At 41.7% G+C, this 21,930-nt stretch overlaps 2 protein-coding genes across 3 annotated transcripts in view; both read left to right on the top strand.

Moving 5' to 3' along the window:
* Window positions 1–8,148: 8,148 nt before the first annotated feature.
* Window positions 8,149–11,176, top strand: slc35g2b (solute carrier family 35 member G2b). 2 transcript variants are annotated; one of them, XM_034146280.1, is made up of 2 exons: window positions 8,149–8,277; window positions 9,417–11,176. In XM_034146280.1, exon 2 carries the CDS (start codon window positions 9,444–9,446, stop codon window positions 10,692–10,694), a length of 1,251 nt encoding a protein of 416 aa, XP_034002171.1. In that variant the 5' UTR covers window positions 8,149–8,277; window positions 9,417–9,443; the 3' UTR covers window positions 10,695–11,176. The 2 variants fall into 2 exon arrangements, with proteins under 2 accessions (XP_034002171.1, XP_034002165.1); XM_034146274.1 differs by having other exon boundaries at window positions 8,168–8,358.
* A 2,178-nt stretch (window positions 11,177–13,354) lies between these two features.
* Window positions 13,355–21,930, top strand: part of nck1b (NCK adaptor protein 1b) — a 34,125-nt gene continuing 25,549 nt past the window's right edge. The window contains exon 1 of the mRNA XM_034146244.1: window positions 13,355–13,556. The gene's annotated coding sequence lies outside the window, so the exon portion shown is untranslated. The remainder of the gene's footprint in view (window positions 13,557–21,930) is intronic.

Below are 21,930 nucleotides of genomic sequence, written 5' to 3'. Positions count from 1 at the left end.
CTGAAAAGTTTTGTGAAGCCGCCCATTTTATTTGCTGGCATTAGCATTATTAGCATTAGCATTAGCCCAGCGCACCAACGGAGAGAGAATAACTTATGGCAACACAACTTTAGGTGGAGATGAGGAGGTGTTGGCGTTCTGGCGATTTACTCGGAAGGCTTCAGTCGAAGCTGCTGGGACTTCCGGCCCGGGGACTTCGGGTGGCAGTATACGCCGTGAAGTTGTTTGCGGCCTGCCAGTAAACCCAAAGCAGAAGAAGAAGAAGTGACGTCGGCGGTTTCATTTGCGTAATCTTCCCTCATACTTATTCCGGTGTGAACGCTATCTGCTCTTTAGTTCCATGGGGGAACTAAGTACTGGGAACTAAGTACGGCAAAGTACTTGGTTTGAAAGCGGCTCTTAATAAAGCACCTGATAAAGCGCTTGTTAAATAAAATGTTTTTGTATTTTTTGCGTTATAGGGCCTCTTTTAAAGAATATGACTACCTAGCCACATTTTTGTTCTGTTAATCAACTCAGGAATTTCAGCAACTTATCTGTATACAGTGCTAGTGTGTAACAAGAAGACTTACAAGCCATTTAATTTAATGGACACATAATTGAACGCTTGAATTGATTTGAGTCGATATCGTAAATTGGATACTCACATCCTTTCTCCAACTGCCGGCCTCATAATCAATACTACGACTGATGAAGATGCATAACAGCGTCACACTACAGCCTTTTCTGCACGAACTATCATAAAACACTTTGATCCTGTTGGTTATTCTCTGTTTCTACAGCAACTGCAGGACTGTATGCTCTCTCACACAGCATGATTTATGCAGAGTTCGGTTCATTTTGCACCTCATAATATGACTCAAACATCTCCATAACAGCGTGATGGATGCACCCCGACTTTAATACATGCTTTTGTCGCTGCTGCACTGTGATGACACCAAACGCAACACAGCTACCTCTCCACAGTCTTTATCTCTCTCTATCTAGCCGGAGAACATGACAGGACTTTGAATAAAACAGCATCTGTTGCAGCATGATAATGAGTTACGACATTTACATTAATTGTACATTTAATGAAGCGATTTTGGGGGAATCAGAGGAGATGTAAGGTTGTAAGGGGCAGACAGATGCAAAGGAAAAGGGCATCCTCACATCAGAAGCATTATGCATTATGGATCAGCACAAACACACACTATCACACACACACACACGAAGGCTCCAGCCTCACAGGTCTGGCAGAAAGCTAAAGAGCTTTAAGTGGAGGCTAATGAAAACCAGAAATGTCCTGATCACAGACTCTGATGTCAGGTTGAAGCACCTGAGGCAAAACAGCAAGTTCACATGTGCCAGATGGCCGTTTCTGTGTTATTTTAAGAGAGAGAAGAAAATAGTTTTCTAGGACATGCAAGGAATCATTTGTTTTTCCTTTCTTGCTCTATGCATTTTGGGTTTTCCATTTCCTGTAGTGTGTCATGTAGGTTTTTGTGCATGTAAATGGTCTGAAAAGGCTACAATTCCTGTGTTCCCCCATGCCTGAAATGTCATTTGTAATATTGGACCACATGTATACAAACAACAATGTATGTATGCACATAAAATGCACATCAGATGTCTTTGTGTTCATGCAGTTAAACACATAGGAACAAACCTATGCAACACACACACACACACACACACACACACACACACACACACACACACACACACACACACACACACACACACACACGATGACACATCTGCCCTCGCGCCAATTACGTGCAGAAAACAGACGAGACAAATGTTAAACTGATCCATCTGCTGCTAAAACTCAATCAGGCTAATTCAAGTCTCAAAGGGGCGGCAACAATTTGCCGTGAGACGTCAGAAAGTGATGACAGACGGATCCTGCCAAATGTCGCTCTGATTCGAAATTCTCTCAGAAACAATTAAAAGCTTTACTGACTTGTGTGTTATCAAGAGCTCTCACAGGCACGGCCAAATCTCATAGCAGAAAGAACAAGACTGAAAGACAATTAACAGCTGCTGGAGCCTCAGGATTGTACCCAGCTCCGGCTGCTGTGAACTGATGATATCACAGCACAGAAATAATGTGTTAAACTCATCAGCTGCTGAAATGCGTACATGTTTGATCAGGAGTGTGTTGGAAAAGTCTAGCAACTGCTTTCTCCTTGAGAGTAAGTAGGAAGTATTTCTTGAAGAATGTAGGATAAATAAGCGCTCGGATATTTGTGGATGGTGATTTTATGATTGTTAAAGTAGATCTTTTAAACAGTTATTGTGATTCAGTGTGATTGCACAAAGAACTAATACATTTAGAGGGATACATTAGGGCTGATTAGATTCAGCCCCTAGTTTTGCTGCTAGGCTTAGACTGTCGGGGGACACCTTACTTCTTCCTTCTGTCTGTCTGTACCTGTGTACTCTCATGTTCCGAATAACCCAGCTTCCCCCACACTTCTTTTTGGTGTCTATCTACGCTGGGATCCTGAGTCGTGGCTGACCCTGAGTCCTGAGTCCTGATCTGAGTCCTGGATTCTGTGGTCCTGCCTGACTCTCATCATGCTACTTCCCTGATGGCTCCCACAGGATTGTTGACATCCTCGTGGATTCATCTTCTTATTATAGACACATGCATTTCCAAACATTTGGTCTACCTATGTTGTTAATGTATTATCTTTTCGATTTACACACGGCATCTATTGCACGTCTGTCCGTCCTGGGAGAGGGATCCCTCCTCTGCTGCTCTCCCTGAGGTTTCTCCCATGTTCCCCTTTAAACTGTGGGTTTTTCTCTGGAAGTGTTTCCTTGTACGAGGTGAGGGTCTAAGGACAGAGGGTCTAAGGACAGAGGGTCTAAGGACAGAGGGTCTAAGGACAGAGGGTCTAAGGACAGAGGATCTAAGGACAGAGGGTGTCGTATTGTCATACTGATATTCTGTACAAACTGTGAAGTCCACTGAGACAAATGTAACATTTGTGATATTGGGCTATATAAATAAACATTGAGGTACAGTGGGCTCTTCCATCATTTTCCTGTCAGAGCACCACATGGTCAATGAACTCCTCTATATGCTGCATAACTCTGGGGTATGACTGGGCTCTGGTTGAGGTTATACTCAGTTTGTGTTTATTTTGAGTTGTAATAACTACTTTAAGGACTTAAGGATATTTCACCCTCTGTCTGAAACCAGAGCCCAGTCTGCTCTGATTGGTTAGCTGGTCGGCTCTGTTGTGATTAGTCAATCACTTAGAGATGTCCCGCCCCTTAGACTATCACGTACAATGTGTTGGAGTGAACAAAGGAGTCCAGGCTGCTTTTGTGAAAATTGATTGGGGAACAAATTGTTTTTTGGTCAGGGTCAAAGAGAATCAAAGCCAGAAATGAATCTCACTTTTTACAAGTCGTCCTCAGCTCATACATAATTAAGAATGGCTTTAGGACAAACCGCTGAGTTGGCCCATTTATGATTCATAGAAGACTGAGGCACTGTTTGATTTTGGGTTCAGCAAATAGACAAGAGAACAGAGAGGTGTTCAGAGAGAGGTAGCACTGAGTGTGTGTCCAGTGTGTTCCTGCAAACAGAGCGGATGTCTGCTTTGAATCATTCAAATCCACTGGGTTTACATGTGTATGCAAAGTCGAATATGCCTCTCCTGCTTGTAGATATATCGCATTGGTCTTTTTGGTTAATAAGGAAAATGTCAGGCTTGCTTTAACTCATTCAATATGGTTCTATCTTTCCTAAGCCCTATAGGTGAACCAAGCACATCTATTTTCTCACAACACAAATTGCCTATTTAAGCCATCTTCCATTTACTCTATGACAGCCCTGCTCTCACCTTCCCAATGTTCCCGATCCTTAAATTGCTGTATCAGCCTGTCAGTCAGTGTAAAGGGATGGTGGTTTGTCGTTTCCGGACAATATAACTGAGATGTCTAATCATTGACGGATGGTCTGAGCGCCAATCGGGAGACAAATGAGCAACACATGTGATCAATATAAAACACACCAGGCTTTTAGATAATGCTCACCAAGAAGCCAGTGGCTGTAAACCAAGAGTCCATTTCCAGAGAAAAACACCTTGTTGAAAGAAATTGTAGAATAGAGTAAGAGAAATGTGAGGTGACAGGTGAGGAATTGTAGCTGCTTTGAGTTACTATGCTGCAAAGGTTTCTGCCCATATTTGAAATATTTGAAAGCCAGAAAACAGCTTGCATAGTCAAACAAATAAAAATGCATGAAATGTCAATTTGGCAAAAGTCTATTAAGTAAAGTGTCTGTGGGAAAAACAACAAGACTGTACCCAGAGAACAGGCTGCATCACAGCACTTTACAAGCCAGGAAAGGTGCTTGAATCCTGGGTAAACATTGTTTAAATAGTGTGACACTTCCAGGGCGCATCACAGCACTTTACAAGCCAGGAAAGGTGCTTGAATCCTGGGTAAACATTGTTTAAATAGTGTGACACTTCCAGGGCGCATCACAGCACTTTACAAGCCAGGAAAGGTGCTTGAATCCTGGGTAAAAGTGCTTTAAAATGTCGTGGAAACGTGTTTTAAATGGGAGCATCTTGGTGCTGCGATTTACTTATCAGTGCACAACCTCATTGATACTTCCTCCTCACAGAAAAAGAACAAAGCTTTGCACATGACTTGATGTTTTCACTCGAGTTAATACTACATAATTATTTGTTATATAAGCTGGGTTCTTCAAACCTGCTGTAAACGTTGTGCACTGCAGGGCATAATAACAATGCTGTCACCTGTAATTAGTCTTCATTATGTGCTCACATCTGTTTTAAATTGTCCACACATTTAGCTAATGAGCTCGGGCAATATGAAGTATACAAGCTACTTATATGATATACAACACAATCAATACACTTATATATCTTAAGTAATGCACCTGCTAAAGCTGCCTGAGTGCAGTCAGGATTAGGGAAGCTTAACATGCTCCTAGAGATATTCAATAGACTTGGTCCTCTGTAAAGTGAGATATTAGAAGATCCTTGAACTGCAATAGTCTGAATTTTTGTTCAGTAGAAACTATCCTTGAATTTGGTAAAATGAAAGTAGACGGTGATATTGCTTCCCAGTTTTACAGTGGTTAAATGAGCTGTGTGAGGCAGTTTGGGGAAGTGGTTTCTTTTTTAATCACTTGACTTAATTCTGTGGCACAGGCACTGGATGCTCAGGCAGTTTCAAATTCATATATTCATAACATATACACATATATTAGCGCTTTTTACTTTAATGCAACAGATTTGGCCTAATTTTCAGTCACAGCAACAGATTCGGTGAGTGATATATGTATTGCTTTAAATTATTCATTGACATTTTCCAAAGAATCTGGATAACACATAAATCAGAGTCAGAATGAGAATATATATGACGGAAAAATATGACAAGCCCAAGTAGTTATATGCCAATTATCTTTAATATTCATCCTCCATCAGAGCCAAGAGGCCCAATAGTGATTTATAGGGTTTTCCCGGCCTGAAACGCCTCTATAGGACTCTTTAAAGTAGAGACACTGCACACTGATATACACCTGAACATCAGCAGGAGAGGACTCTTTAAAGTAGAGACACTACATACTGATATACACCTGAACATCAGCAGGAGAGGACTCTTTAAAGTAGAGACACTACATACTGATATACACCTGAACATCAGCAGGAGAGGACTCTTTAAAGTAGAGACACTACATACTGATATACACCTGAACATCAGCAGGAGAGGACTCTTTAAAGTAGAGACACTACATACTGATATACACCTGAACATTAGCAGGAGAGGACTCTTTAAAGTAGAGACACTACATACTGATATACACCTGAACATCAGCAGGAGAGGACTCTTTAAAGTAGAGACACTACATACTGATATACACCTGAACATCAGCAGGAGAGGACTCTTTAAAGTAGAGACACTACATACTGATATACACCTGAACATCAGCAGGAGAGGACTCTTTAAAGTAGAGACACTACATACTGATATACACCTGAACATCAGCAGGAGAGGACTCTTTAAAGTAGAGACACTACATACTGATATACACCTGAACATCAGCAGGAGAGGACTCTTTAAAGTAGAGACACTACATACTGATATACACCTGAAGAAGAGCAGAATAGGGCCCCTTTAATAATTAACTTCAGTCATGACACTAAAGACTAATTAGGGTTAGGGTTAGGGTAGTTAAATACTACATGTATTGCCCCCTGTAATGACTAATGTGCTCTAAAGTTCATATTCCCTGATGTGTTCACTGTTAAAAGCTCAGTGTAAATGTTGACACAGGAATAATTGCAGCTACATCACAAATCACCTTCCTCAGTGCTCCGCGACAATTAAAATCACAGTCAGCACAAATTATCTCAATTAGCAGCCGAGTTTCCTGTTGCATTGCCTGGGGGGTAAACCTGAACAATCTAATTTTAGTGCCTTCAATTTCTCCCGTCTTGAAGTGACTACAGATGTTCGTCTGTCTTTCATCAGCTAGCAGTCAGCTGGTCTTTAATGTGATGTTCTCCATCAGTATTCAGTACGTATGGCTTCCTTGTTGCAATGCAGGGTTGGAAGGTTACTTTAAATATGTATTATGTTACAAGAAATTTACCTGTAAGAAAATGTAATCTAATCTGAGTATCCAAATATAAAAGTAATGTAACCTCATTACTTTTTGATTACTTCAAATGCATTGCAAATAAATACAAGAGATAAGAAATATCAATAGGATGTTTTTAACTTAAAGGGGACCTATCATGCAAAATGCACTTTTGTACGTCTTTTATACATGAATATGTGTCCCCGGTGTTCCAGGGAACTCAGCAAGTGTCAGAAAACACAACCCTCTCTCTTTTCCTCCATACCCAAATCTCTAAAAACGGGGCTGCAACGGAGCAGATACAGATTTGAAATTGTTCTGACGTCAGATACAGGGAGCTCCGCCTATATGGGCAACTCTCCACCTATCAGGGGAATGGGGGGTTGGGCCACGGCCATTGCCGCTCGAAAGCGCTGTCGACGCTGTAGTACATATGCCAGGCCTGTAAGTGGCGCTGTAGTCTGCCACAAACGCAGCGAAGAAGACTTCTCACAGAATCAGCCCTTGCAAAAACAGGGCTGGAAAAGAGCAAATAGAGCGAAATGAGGCATGGCTCAAATGCATGATCTGTTTGGTATTTTGAAAAAAAAACTTCACAGACATGTTTTATATAGGTATGGCCCTACAATATATTATTCAAATATAGCATGATAGGTCCACTTTAAGTGTATTATGTAAGACAACAGATCAATGTGACCTTAGAAAATAAGAAACCAAGATATTTAGGATAAAAAATGTGTCCTCTACTCAGAGATTTTATTTATTTATACTAACATTGAAATTCTATTAGTAATCCCCAATTCTTTTTTTAAATGTAACTGTAATCTCCCGTCACATGTGATCCGTTACTCCCCAAGCCTGGTAATAGATCATTGTATTTCGAAAGTGATGGTTAAAGCGATCCTCCGGGAGTAAAACAGATATTTATTGCTCTTGGCTGTGAGGAGTAAGTGAAATGATCTCTCACACCGGCCTAATGACAGTCTCCTTGGAGCAAATGAGAGGATACCAGAGAGGATTATGGGACTCCCAATCACTAGAAGCTGCAACACTAAATAACATGAATTGCATTTGTATTTGTACAGGCAAAAGCACATGAGCAGATACAGAAGAGGTAAGAGCTTGAGGAACATTTTGATGCATGACTTTTACTGTAACAGAGTATTCCTACACTCTGGTACTACTCAAGTACAAGATCTGAGTACTTCTACTTTTACTTGAGGAACATTTTGATGCATGACTTTTACTGTAACAGAGTATTCCTACACTCTACTTCTACTTGTACTCAAGTACAAGATCTGAGTACTTCTCGAAGAGAGTGAATCATACACAAATCAGATCTCCCCCTTCCCATAAATCCCATAAACATGAGACATGATGGTGATGAGCTGCAGACGCACTTCCCTTTCCCTTCTGAGAGATGACGAATGAGGTGGGAATCAGTCTCTGAGAGGAGGAGGAGGAGGATGAGGAGGAGAAACCACTGGCTGTGACAGTGACAGTTGCTTCTCCCCCCCCCCCTGCTTCAGCTTCATCACCACCACCATCATCATCATCATCGCCCTCAGCAACAGCAGTTTCAAGCAGCAGCAGCAGCAGCAGCGTCGAGAACAAATAAGCATCTCCAGGAGGGAAGATGGGGAAATGGCACTTGAGCAAATGTAAGGATCAAGAACGAGGTGTTCATATATGAGACAAACCCGGGTTCATGCTTCATTAGGAACTATTCAGATATCAAAAAGGTAAGACGATGTTTCTTTCTGAGCTCAATTAATACTATGCAAACGCTTAACAAGGGGGAAATGATAGTTGATTACGATTTTTCAATATCTAGGTCGGAAAGACGCTCTTTGCAAGACAGAAGCTTAATTAAACTAGGTTTGAATAGTTCACGTGACCCGATCGTCCATTTATTAACGCGTTGAATTTCATGTTTTGCAAGATTAAGATACTAAACCATCGTTAAATTGGGTATTCGCGCCAAATGCATGGTTTTTAAGGATTTTTCTCAAACAAAATTATAAAATGCATTCTTTTCTACCAATTCCCCTCGACTTAATATTTTATTAACATCGTTTCCTATTAAGGTTCAAGTTGCATATTTCAAAAAAGGAGGAGCAATCGCATGAAAGAGGAGAGGAGGCATTTAAGGGTCCCCATCTGCCCCCTTGTGGTTTCACATCATGCTGTGTGGAAAATAAATTGACAGAATGAATGTAGTAGTTTAAATAATCTTGCAGCAATGTTATTTAGTCCTAATATCTTTACCCCCTGTATTTTATTTTACAGCATTATAATCTAACCCTTAAACCAAATCCCATTGAAAGCATGCAACATCTCTCCTTCAAGCCATGGATTTATCCGTTTCCCACTCCCAGTGTTTGTTAATTTATAGTGTGCAAGTCCATTCATCTCATAGGTGACCCACATTCATGTATCGTCCCCTCTGTGGTTTCCTGTTATGTAATATCATCCCCATCAGACTGCATCATCCTCACAGTGTTTGCTGCTTGGCTTGTATGAGCTCTCATGGGAAAGCCTATATATAGAAGTAACACAACACAAGTGTGAGGCTTGGCAGAGTGGAAAAGGTAAGAGGGAGAGGGGTGTTACAGTGAGTGTGTGCTTTATCTGTGCGTGGGGGGGGTGTGAGGGGTGGATTCTGAAAAAAGAACTTGTGAATTATGCAAACACACTCAGAAAAGCTCTGTGTTGATAAGGGAATAAAACCACACCACTGGAACATATTTGAATATTATTTCCGCACAATAAAAAATTACTTTAATGTATTTTTTCCCAGGTTACCCGCTCTGACGCGTAAGGAAACATGGATGGATCTTCATCCTCGCTGCAGTATGGATCCAAAAAGCGTGTTAAGATCCACCCCAACACGGTGACGGTCAAATACGCCACACACTTCCCCCAGCCCGGCGACGAGGGCTACGATGACGCGCCGTCTTTTGAGGAGTTTGGCGCCTTCGCGGAGGCTAACACGGGAAAGAAACTGGTGTCGGAGAGCAAAGGTAGCAGGACTTTGTTTGGCACCATGGAGACCCAGCCCAAGCAGCCAAGTGTGCAAAGAGACAAGGGGGTCGGGGGCCAGCTGGCGAGCTTCGGGGAGGCGAATGTGTTGGCCTCCAGAGTGACCTGGATGGCTCTGTTCGGGGCAGCGGTGGCTCACGGCTGCGTGGCTCTGATCACTCGTCTAGCAGCCGACCGCTCCAAAGTGCCCTCCCTGGAGCTGCTCTTCATCCGCTCCGTGATCCAGTTGCTCTCCATCCTGGTGGTCTTCTACTACCACGAGGCGCCCTTTGGCCCTAAGGGCTACCGGTTGCGACTCTTCTTCTACGGTGTGTGCAATGTAATCTCAATCACCTGCGCCTACACCTCCTTCGCGATAGTACCGCCCAGTAACGGCACCATCATGTGGCGGGCCTCCACCACGGTGTTCAGCGCCATCCTGGCCTTCCTGCTGCTGGACGAGAGGCTGGGCTACACCGATGTGGTCACGGTGGTGGGCAGCGTGTTCGGCCTGTGCCTGGTCATGGTGCCCAACGTGGCGGGCGAGGAGAAGTCCAGGCTGAGCTTCTGGAAGGAGGCATTTGGCTACACAATGACAGTGGTGGCCGGCCTGACCGCTGCCCTCTCCATGATCGTCTACAGATCCATCAAGGAGCGCGTGAGCATGTGGACGGCGCTCTTTACCTTCGGCTGGACGGGCACGGTGTGGGGAGCCTCCACTATGTTCGTCATGCAGGAGCCAATCATTCCTCTGGACGGGGAGACCTGGGGCTACTTAATTGGGATCTGTATCTGCTCCACCGTGGCGTTCCTCGGAGTCTACTATGCTCTAAACAAGTTTCATCCAGCCTTAGTGAGCACGGTGCAGCACCTGGAGTTCGTGGTGGCCATGTTCCTCCAGCTCATCGTCCTGAGGATGGTGCCGACCGTCTATGACGTGATGGGAGCGCTGGTGGTCATGGTCAGTGTGTTCACCCTCACGGGGCTCAAGCTGTACCGCGTGAGCCGGGCCGTGCGGCAGGATTACCAAGAGATCCTGGACTCGCCCATCAAATGAGATGTCAGTCTGTTTGTTTACAATGTTGCTTGGTTGTGCAATTTAAAGAATGTCTGGATCTTCATCTGATGATTTTTGTATTGTTGTGTTGTCGGAAGGGTGCCAGTTTGTGTGTAATGTCTTAATATTTGTGTGTGAAATAAAAGACAAATGTGATATGGTGACTATGTCCCCCTGATAGTACTGCTTTAATGTCAAAGTGTCCAAAATGTGAGCAAAAACTAATTAATTTTTGTGATTTATTTTTGCTCTGACATTTAAAAACACATTAAATCTGGTCTTGTGAGTGGCAGTATAAGATGAACATTGTAATGGTATGCACCTTCTTTAAAAAAACATCACCAAGGTGCCGTGTATCCCTCTGTTGTCAACTTGTCACACTGCCACGGTTGTCACGTTGTATAAATGTCAGCCCAGAAATGATTCATACTACATACAAAGAATGAAAGAATAAAAATAAATACCACCCACGTTTCATAAAATAACTGGTATTGCTTTTCTTAGCCCAAGATGGTGTAATTTCTACGAATATACTGTAATGCCATTATAGAGGAAACCGTATCACAGGGGTCGGTATAGGTTTATAGGGAGATTAAATATGATTTTCTTGTATTATCAAACTGTACTCCTTTACATATGATGTGGCAGCAGCCGCTCGATATTTAACACTATTATTTGCATCTCTGGTACACTGTATTGAATTAAATCCCCTCTAACAACATGAGACCCTCTGCTTTGGACAAATAAGTGACTCACCAGCGCTGTTTCCTTTTCTCTGCGTATAGCACCAAGCCGGGGCAATACGTCTGCGTAATTTCCCCAGAGGCAACGCAGCAGTGAAGGAATGAGATAAAGGCGTAATGAGGATGCAGAGCGGATGAAAGCAGACATGTTGTGGTTGAAAAGTGACACAGGATGGGTGTTTCCCTAAAGGCCCAGCAGGTGGCAATCACAATCCACTCCTCTACTCAGTGAGTTATCAGTCATGCTTTATTACAGTGAATCATGAAGATGCTAGTCACACTATCTTGTGGTTAATTCAAGTTTGCAGAGGAAGCTATTGCATCAACCCAACACTTAAAACATTTGATTTAAACCCTAATTATTTAGCTTCATGTCAAATAATGACAGTTTAAAGTGTTATGAATGTATGAAACAGTGTTGAATGTTTACCATATTTCCAACAAATGGAAAGTAATCAGCCTTGTGGTTATAATCACACACACACACACACACACACACACACACACACACACACACACACACACACACACACACACACACACACACAAGAAGTGTTGCTGATATCATTGTGTGTGATGACAAAAAATCTCGTAATGCCACGGTCAATAAATCTCGAGTACTCTACAAGCTCAATTAATTTATGACCAAAAGTTTTACAACCACAATTGTAAACACATAATAATGCTGAGAAAACCCGTTTCTCTGTCATGTCCATTTTTCAAAAACGATGGTAAACAGTTTAAAGTTTATTTTCCAAACTAAACAAATCTAAATCAACAGATAAAATGGGTTTAGTGTCTATTATTCGTGCTGTATCACAGTCTTGTTTTGAGATGGGATTGTGGTTGCAGATATCTGAACACAGAGGGGAGGCCCATCTGTTTGAGCAGGAAACAGATTGCATCCTGCAGAGAGCTGCACACCTTCCAAATGACTCTGCAACGCTCCTCACCACAGACATGTTTATGAAAAGCATCGCTCCCCAGCAGGGGCATTAATGGAATCTGATAATGAGTTATTGTATATAAGTGTGTGTGTGTGTGTGTGTGTGTGTGTGTGTGTGTGTGTGTGTGTGTGTGTGTGTGTGTGTGTGTGTGTGTGTGTGTGTGTGTGTGTGTGTGTGGTGTGTGTGTGTGTGTGTGTGTGTGTGTGAGTGTCTGGATTTGTGTGTCACAGTGGTGAAATACGTTTTTGAATAAGCAAGTATAAGCATTCAAATATACTTCAAGTATAGTATCAGTAAAACTGATATGATGTAAACGGGGCGGACTTTATTCTTAATACTTTATAGCTGGCAAATTGAATCCATAATCCACATGATCCTTTATTCATAATCATTTCTTATTATAAATCTGCAAAGTAACTATAGCTGCCAGATAAATGTAAAAGTATAATATTATCCTCTGACAGAGAAACAGAAATCGGTAATAGGTAAGGTCTTTCTTTGTTTTTCCACTTGTGCTGCACAGTGCATCTTGTGTATATTCTTTATATAATGTCATACTCAAAGAACAGATAACATTTTGCCTGCTACTAGCAACATTTAGGCTATAATACATTAGAGAAACAGGGTGCAATTATTTTTTTGCAACGAGTTTATTGTCAATTTATTTTTCTTTATCAGTAAATGTAACAGTACAAGAGAGCTAAGCCCCACTAAGTGCTTTAATACATTAATCATACATATGTAAAAATAAGCTATATCCGTGTCATCATACACAAGTTTATTTTATAGTAGTTATTTCTGTTGACTTTTAGCCCTTAATGCGAAAAACATGATGGATGCTTACAGGAACGCAAAACATCAGCAGCTGCAGTGGGATTGACTGACAGCGCTACGGTCCAATCAGCGCAGAGCCGATTCTCCTGCAGCCAATCGGATGCGAGTGGGCGGAACCTTGGAATCTGAACAGCTTGTGAGGAGGCTGCTGCCGCTAAGCTAGCCTAGCTCCGCTTCTGAGCAATGACATGCTTTGATATAGAAATGCTATTCCAACGGGGCACAGCGTCTCATCTGCTAGGCTAGCTTGTTGGAGTGGAAACAGCTACTTCTGAGGATTCTGGATATCGTTTCTAGACATTGAATATTCCCTCTACAGGAGATAAAGAAGAATCCAGGTAAGACTCGGTGTGAATATCAGCCTCAAGCTATCTTTTCTCATTAGCTACATGCTAGCCCCTGCTATCCTTGAATTCACGTTATAAGTCACGTAGGCTAACAGCTATGTGCTAACCCAGACAAAACCAGTCTGTCGCCCTGCCAACATGGCCAACATACTGCTAACCAGCTGGCTATAGCGGTCAGTTTGTCTGTAACCGAGATTTTTGGGGCATTTTGAAGCAATTTGGTGAATTGTCTTAGCTATTTTAAGGTTGTAACGTCAAGCCTAAGTTATGAGATAAAAACCTCAGATGAAATTGCTGCAAAACCTCTGATTTTGGCCACACAGTGCTCCACGTAAATGCTTTTATTGCTGAGATTGGAAATGGAGAGGACGCCTAAATGGTAGCCACAGTGCAAATAGCATCTTCTAATTTACTGCATTCACTATCGTTTTTCCTTGTATGTTTAATGTCATGTTGACTAGTGTTTAAGTTGTTGTTCAGGGATTGGACACAGCTTGGTCATAACTTATCATTCCTTGTTTAAGAGCTGTGATTTTATTCACATACATGGTTACTGTCACCTTTTGCTTGCCTAGTCATTTCGCTTTTCTTTGATGCATTGGTGTTTTAGACCAGAGGTTGAAGAAATACTCAGATCTTTAAGTACAAGTAGAAGTACAACAGTCTATGAATACTCTGTTACAAGTACAAGTCCTGCATTCAAAACGTTACTCAAGTAAAAGTATTGGCATCAAAATAAAGTACTCATTATGCAGATTGGTCCATTTCAGAATATTATATTATGTGTTTTGATCATAATTATTGATGCATTAATGTGCTTATTACAGCTGGTAAAGGTGGAGAAACCCACTTCTTTCATTATCCATTTCTCTATTTAACGTCCTATCTATTTTGTAATAATTTAGACTGTACAGTTGTCTTCAGATATCCTTTTTTGTTTGGAAAAAACCCAAATAAATTCCGATCACAATGATATAAGGCACAGAATATAAGATAGACACTTTGGGGAAGCTTGGACTAGACACTGATTGGGGTTTTTTATTTTACCATCTATGGTTTTTACTAGATAAATGACACATGTTCTAGAGCCAGGGCATTCTCAGCTAAGATGCAGTAATAATTCCCAATTTCCCAGAATTGTATTTGGTGCGTTTAGACTAAAGTTATGCTAAACATCAATATTAGGCTTTTGTGGTTTACATTTGAGTGTCAACGGGGTCCAGTAACATAATCATAACCCTATCCAGGAAGTGAGTGACACTAAACAAGTAAACTAAGGGGGGGGGCCGCAATTTGAAAATCACTTCACCAGGGTAACAATTTCAAGTCCTATTTAAAGACAGAAACTAACAACTGCGTAGGAAAATGTCTGATGACTTTCTTGTAGCGAGGAAGACCGTGAGTACGCAGGCAAATGCACTCAGTAAGTGAAACCATTTCTGTTTTGTGGCAACATTTGAGATAATTGCTCCCTCTGTTTATCTCCTCACATTGTGTCTACCTTACACTATGAAAGCCAGACTAAATGTCATGCATCACCAGCACAATGGGCGATAAGACTGTGTAATTGTTGGCTAGCTTGTTGGTTGCTTTTGTTTGTGTGGCATGATCCAACACTTATACAACAGAATAATCAGCTGGTTCATATTGCCTGGGTGTTGTACCTCACGTAGGATCATTTGGAGATATGTGGTTAGTTAGATGTTTATGATTTCAAGGGGCGAGCATGTGTGTCTTTCCAAGCGCCGTAGGGGGGTTTTTGCAGCTGCTGATAGTATAGTTTCTGTAATTATTGTCACACTGACAGACCTCTTCACAGCCTCTCATTAAGGTTTCAGGGAGGTGAGAGGGGGGGGGAGAGACATTTGGTCTGTGTGTTCTCAGTGGGAGTCAGAGGGCCAAAGATGGTGGAGACCTGCCTCACAGCGTGATTTACCCCAAGGCTGATATTATATTCTCTCGAGGCCAATTTGCAAGACGTGAAAATGGCTATTAGGAGACCTATGAAGAACATGCCAAGTCATGAGCTCACTTTCAAGATCCTGGACTGAAGCATTAACTATTCATGTTGATATTGCAGTCATGTGGCCCAATTTACTTCATCTGCGTTCTATATATAGCGCCTGTTAACTCGGATACCCTCTAACAACGTCCTTGTATGAATGTTATGACGGTTTAATCTCGTGGATATGAACTGTTGAGCTCTTTTTCCTGTCTTTGCCTCTTTCTATGAGCTACCAGTGGCCTCAAGCAGCGAAATCTGTCCACACAGCCGAGGGGAAAACACCAACTGTGCATTTTGGTGATAGCCAGAAATGTAATGTGGTTGAAAATGTCCCCGGTCTAATGACAAACCCAGGGATCTAATGTATTAAGTGGCTTTCTATTGAAGTTGAATAACGCAGGCAGGGGTTTCTTTTCCTCCGTAATTGCGTCTCTTCTCTTAATCTCAGTCATTGCATTCAAACACTTTATTTCACTTCCTCTTTTTCTTTCATAATTTCGTCTTTTTTCGGTTCGATATGTGTCCTGTGTCTGTCATGTTTAAACAGTCGATGAGAAACAATACTTCCTATGTGTTATCCAGTGTCACCTGCTGAAAAACAAACTTATCCTTTTGTTTGTAAAGTTTGAAGAATGACAAGTGCACATCAGGTACATCTAGGATCAAACATTTAAATGCTTTGCTCAGCAATAAGTTGAAGCAAAGTCATGAAGCAGTAGGGGTGTAACGGTTCACAGAATTCACGGTTCGGTATGTACCTCGGTTTGGGGGTCATGGTTCGGTACGGGTTCGGTACAACAAGAAAAAGCAAAAAAAAAGTCCCAAATGTTTAATTCCAGGTTTGTTTTTTATTTATTTTGAGCAGTAGTGCAAGTTTCAGTTTAAAAATAAGGAACTCTAACATTTTGAATAATTAACTTTATTACACAGTTAAAAACAAACCCCAAACCGTACCACACACACACTCGGATGGCCATATTATCTATAATGGCTGATGTCAAACTAAAAGGTTTCATCAAGCTGTAAAACTAAAAAGACTGTCTTGAAAATATTACAAAATAAATAATAAGAAAGTGTTTCAATCACAATCAATAAAAGCTGGGGTCTACTATTGCATAAGGGCGCAGCATAGCCGTTGAAAAATATATGCCAAAAAAAGAATATGCCAAAAGCTTCCGTTACTTCTTTTGGGCTCTCATGTCTATTGGCTTCTTAAAAACTGCGGGGATAAGCTGTTGAACTGCTGTTGTCTTTTGCCGGGCTCCGGTGATTGGCAAATCTGGGTGATGCCTTCTGATATGATTTAGCATGTTTGGCGTGTGTTACCATTAGCATACCGCACCGCTGTCAAACACACACCGTCCTCGTCCGATCCACCACTCGCACTCGATCGTTGTTGTAGTCCACAGGGAACCCGAAATGTTCCCACATAGCTGATTTAAAAGAAGCAGGTGGGTCTTCTAGCTCCTGTGTGTTATCTGAAATCGCCATACTAACTTTTCTTCTTCTTGTATTGTGTTCGTTTTGCTGTGTTTTCTTCTTCTTCATTTGTTTATTAAGGGCGGCTGGCAAACAGCTGAACCGTGACGTCCGAACCATGACGGTCCGGGACCAATACGGATACCGTTACACCCCTATGAAGCAGTGGTGATTGCGTTAGTTGTGAGGACATTTCCCTCCACTTCTGTAATTCTAGTATATTTGCGGTTGTAATATTTGCTTTCATTTCTCATGTGGAGTGAGAGATTTGACTTCCTCATGTGAGAGAGAAGTGTGCAGTTTCAGTGGTGATTCTCTTCATTAGTCCACTATGTTTCGGGGTTTTTCTATCAGTGGTTTTGTTTTGTGTTAAAATGAGGATGTGTGTACTCGCAACAGAGATTCTTGTGTATTGATGTTGTAAGAAATGAATTTTTTTCCATGATGAAAGTTTACTTTGAAGCACATCCGCATTTTTGTTATGATCAAATGAAGCTCTTACTACCATTTTTTTATGTGAATTTGTCAAACCACAAATAGCTGTAGCCTACCTGTCTACTTTATTTAAGGACTGTTAATCCACGGTCCCATCATTAACATTGGAAGTCCCTTTTCAATAGCTCTTTTATAAGATGTTAGAATGAAATCCTCTTAAAGGTGGGGTAGGTAAGTTTGAGAAACCGGCTCGAGATACACTTTTTGTTATATTCCATTGAAAGCTCTTAACATCCCGATAGCAATGAATATATGAAATGCTTTGACAATAAATCCATAAAAAAACATCATCTGTGGAAGCCGTGGCGCTGTAAAAAGCACGACCAATCATCTGAGCCGGCCCGGCTAAAATAACTGGATGGCCTACCTGCCTGTCAGCCTTCCATCTCGTGCACAAACTTATCTCGTGCCCTCATTGGTCATGTGTGCGTTCGTGTGTGTTGGAGGAGGGGCTCTGTAAGGAGGTGGCAGATTTTTTCCGGTTGTGTATTTTCAAATTCTAGCGAGCTGGTTTCTCCATTCTTACCTACCCCACCTTTAACAGGCTTGTCCAATAAAGTGTAGTCAAACAAGACAGAGAAACACATCTTCAAGCACTGTTGACAAAAAAAAGAGAAAGGCAGCATTACTTTGTTACACTACAGTTTTAGCTAAGTATTTCTCCAGTAATTAGGTTGCTTTAAAACAAGTTCACTGCCTTTTTTAATAAAGGATATTTTGACTAATTGTGGAACAGTTCAGACTGCAGGACAGCTGATGCCTCGCAATAAATCAGGCTCCTAAAACTGACAACAAACCAATGTCGCAGAAATTTGTCCTAGTTCTAAAATTAGACCTGAGCAACGAATTCAATTGGGCAAAATTGGGCTTAATCCCTACACTGTCTGCCTCGTTAAAGATGCGATCTATTTGCCCTCATGGAACATGGTTCTGGATTTTAAAAGCAATATTTGATTGATTTTTGAAGCCACTATGTGTACTTTGAAAAAACAGAGTCTTTTAACTTATTTTTTTAAAGTTTTTGCATTATGAAAAATATAATCATCCCGGTAAATATTGGTTTTGTCATTGTTTAGCATCCTCGTTGTTCTTTTGGAGAGGTTAAATTAAATGCATGCATGTTGTCGTTTTCTAACCGTCCAAATGGTGTCTTTAAGTAAAAGGCCATTGTTTTAAAAGATATCCCAGTTTTATAAGGCAAAGTCTATCCAAATGTATAAGATGTACTTTATTGATCCCAATTTGGGAAATGTTTGTGTTGCAGCCGCATAAAAAGACATGGCATTGTACATAAAAAATACGGCACAGAGGTGAGGATGTCAGTGGAAAAAGTTGTTCCTGTCTCTCCTATCAAACATCTTGATTTGTGCAGACCCCAGTTATTTTCTTCATCACCATGCAACCTGGAATGCCTCCCGCTCTCTGGATGCTCACACACACACACACAAGTCCCAACACGTGGCCCTCCCAGACGAGTGTCCCAAGTGGCTTGTTTAGTCCTATTGTGACAGCGCCCTAGGGCTCATATTTGCCAGGATGTACGAAGACGAAGAGGAAGCCAGAGTATCCATTTCATCTCTCTGTGACACAGGCTGCCTGGGATTATTATCTTGTGGTTTACAAATGATCTGCTATTTTGACTGCAACAAAAGCTTTTTTACAGAAGGCTGCAGTTGTACAGCTATAGTTCTTTGCGTGCTTGTGCCTTTTACTGACTCCTTAAGTAAAGCCTGACACCACAGAAAACCAAACAAAAAACAGATTTAATGTGCTGTAGTGCTCGATGTTAGGAATCCTCCTGCTTTGTGAACTTGGATTAGTCATTGGGAAATCCCCTGGAGCTCTCCATAGTTGGTGAGGTAATGTAAAGGTTTATTTTGCTGTTGCCTTGATCCCAGATTGTATTGGACCTGGTAGCTATACGCAAACTTGCCCCCCAGAACAACAACCAGCTATAGCAGGGCGTGAGCGGATGTGTATGATGTGTAGGTCTGAGGAAAATAGATCCTTTCTTACATAGAGGTATTATGTTCTCGTGTGTATTGGCTTACACAGAAGTGTTTTCTTGCTGATGCTGATTACATTTATTCGGAGGAAATGCTGGCTGATAATAATTAGATGAGTCTGGCTACTAATCCGTTTATATCTGCAAACACTAATGCAGTTTTCTTTCTAAATTTAGCCGCTTCTACAGCATATTTATTTATGTTGCGTGATATATTGTGGTGTGTGATAGGGGCCTTTGATCAGGGCAAACAGTGCTGATGCAGACCACTGATTGACTTACTTGTGAAGATCATGGGTTTTTTTCTTCCTTTTTTTTAGCCACAATCACAAGAGCCACCACTTTTATCTGATGTTTGTGTCGTCCCTTTTTTACATTGATAAGCTGGTCTCGTTATTCCAAAATAAAAGTACATTTCATCCAGTTTTCCACTCTTTTTTTTTTCTCCACAAAAACAGCAACCAATGGCGCATTTCCACTGCAGGGCCTCGCACGGCTTAGTACGGTATAGTTAGGCCTTGGTAGGTCAGGCTCACTTTATGCTGCGTTTCCATTACAGTTTAGGAACTGGGGCAGTAACTATAGTAACGCAGTGTAGGCGGAGCCGTGACGTCATCTTCAATGTGAAACACAAAACCAGCATCAGCCGTTAGCTGTTAGCCCTCAGAGCTCACAGCTCCTCATATCTGTTCAGAAACTAGACACAAGTGAAACAAGTACAAACCACAGACTGCCTGTGTCATGGAGAATACAGTCGCTGCTTTATTTATGTCTGTATAGGCCGTTGTTGTGAGTGTGGACAGTCAGAGCATATACAACGTTAGCTTAGCCGATCTCCATTCAGAAAACACGCATTTTAAAAGGTTTTTCGCCTGCCGTCTTGTCAAAGCATTAATTCATGGTTTTTACTAACCGGTATCAGTATGTTGTTACTTCAGCATCATTTTGAAACGTGTATTACAATTAAATCACGGTCAAATATGTCCATCTTGTTGTAGTTGTAGCCCCCTTGCCAGCGATTCTCTCTGACCATTCAGCAGTTGAGAGTGTTTACGTCACTAGTTTAGCATACTCAGCCCGGTTGTTGGCCCGGTAAGAACCTCGATTTTGGAGGGCCAGAAAAAAGCCCTGAGCCGAAACTACCCCTAGTGGAAACGCAAAAAAAAACGTGCTACGCGCTGCAGTGGAAATGCGCCACAAGTTCACCAATGCCATCTCTCTGTGGGCTAGTCCAGCCTCACGCCTTATGAAGTGGAGAATATACAATAGTAAAAGGGAAGTGAACAAAGGGAAGTGAAACTTTTATAGCTGCTTGTTTATTAGCCATATCTCTATTTTAATCAAATGCATGATTAGCAAGTGAACTGAGTATCTCTGTCAAGAATCAGGGCCTAATCCATCAGAAGTGTGGTTGATGAAAGATGAATATATGTAAATAATAAAATGAGACTCTTTAAATACTGCTCTCTCTGTCAAAGCTTTTGCTCAAGACTTCTCACTTTGAGGCTCAATTGCTCGACAACATGTGTCAAACAGTTGCATCTGGTTACGCTTCTGACTGTTTTTTTCGGGAGCATTAGCGAGCCGTTTGATGTGAAGTTGGCTTCTAAAAAAGCTTGAAACTTTTGGTGTTGGTTGTTGCTATGAGAGTAAATCTCTGGCAATTCTCAGAGGACATGAGCCCCGGTCTATTTTAGGCCATTCCCAACATGCTGAGGGTGATCCCGAGGGGTGATAACCAACTGCTTTCACACAGTCATGAGCCTATACGCTTATCCCGGGACACTGGAGATCCCTCTGTCCTTTTTAATGGACTTTTAATATGATATAATGGAACAATGCAGCTTCTAACGGGGACCATCATATTGTCTCCCAGTGTTCAAATCGGTCCTAATGTCTCCTAATTGAGGTGAATTACACGCATCAATGCAACGCTGAGATAAGTTATCATCTACACTCAGAGGTTAAGCATCAGATTGCATCCCATCATCCGGTCACCCTTGTGTCCGCACTTCCTGTCTCACAGCTGGACGGCCAAGTCTCCCATGACCCTTTGCTGCTGTGCTGCTTTGTTTGGAGAGAATTTAGGACAGCTGGGATGAGAGGCAGTCTCTTGGGTTTTAGTTTGATGTGAAAAAAAATGTCAGAGAGAGAGAGAGGACGCTGGCGTAGACTAGTCATTTTTTACTTTATTATTTTGCCCCGTTTGTTTGTTTGTTTGTTCACCGTGTAAAGCGGCCTTGGGTCTCTTGAAAGGCGCTATGTACATTTAATCAATTATTATTTTTTATTAAAAAGAGATTCGAGTGTATTACGAGTAGGGATGTCCCGATCCGATCACGTGATCGGGGATCGGAGCCGATCACGTGATTTTCACGTGA

This window comes from Trematomus bernacchii, unplaced genomic scaffold (genome assembly GCF_902827165.1).
Source record: "Trematomus bernacchii unplaced genomic scaffold, fTreBer1.1, whole genome shotgun sequence".
NCBI classification, from domain to species: domain Eukaryota; kingdom Metazoa; phylum Chordata; class Actinopteri; order Perciformes; family Nototheniidae; genus Trematomus; species Trematomus bernacchii.
This window is presented reverse-complemented; position numbering and strand designations above follow the sequence as displayed.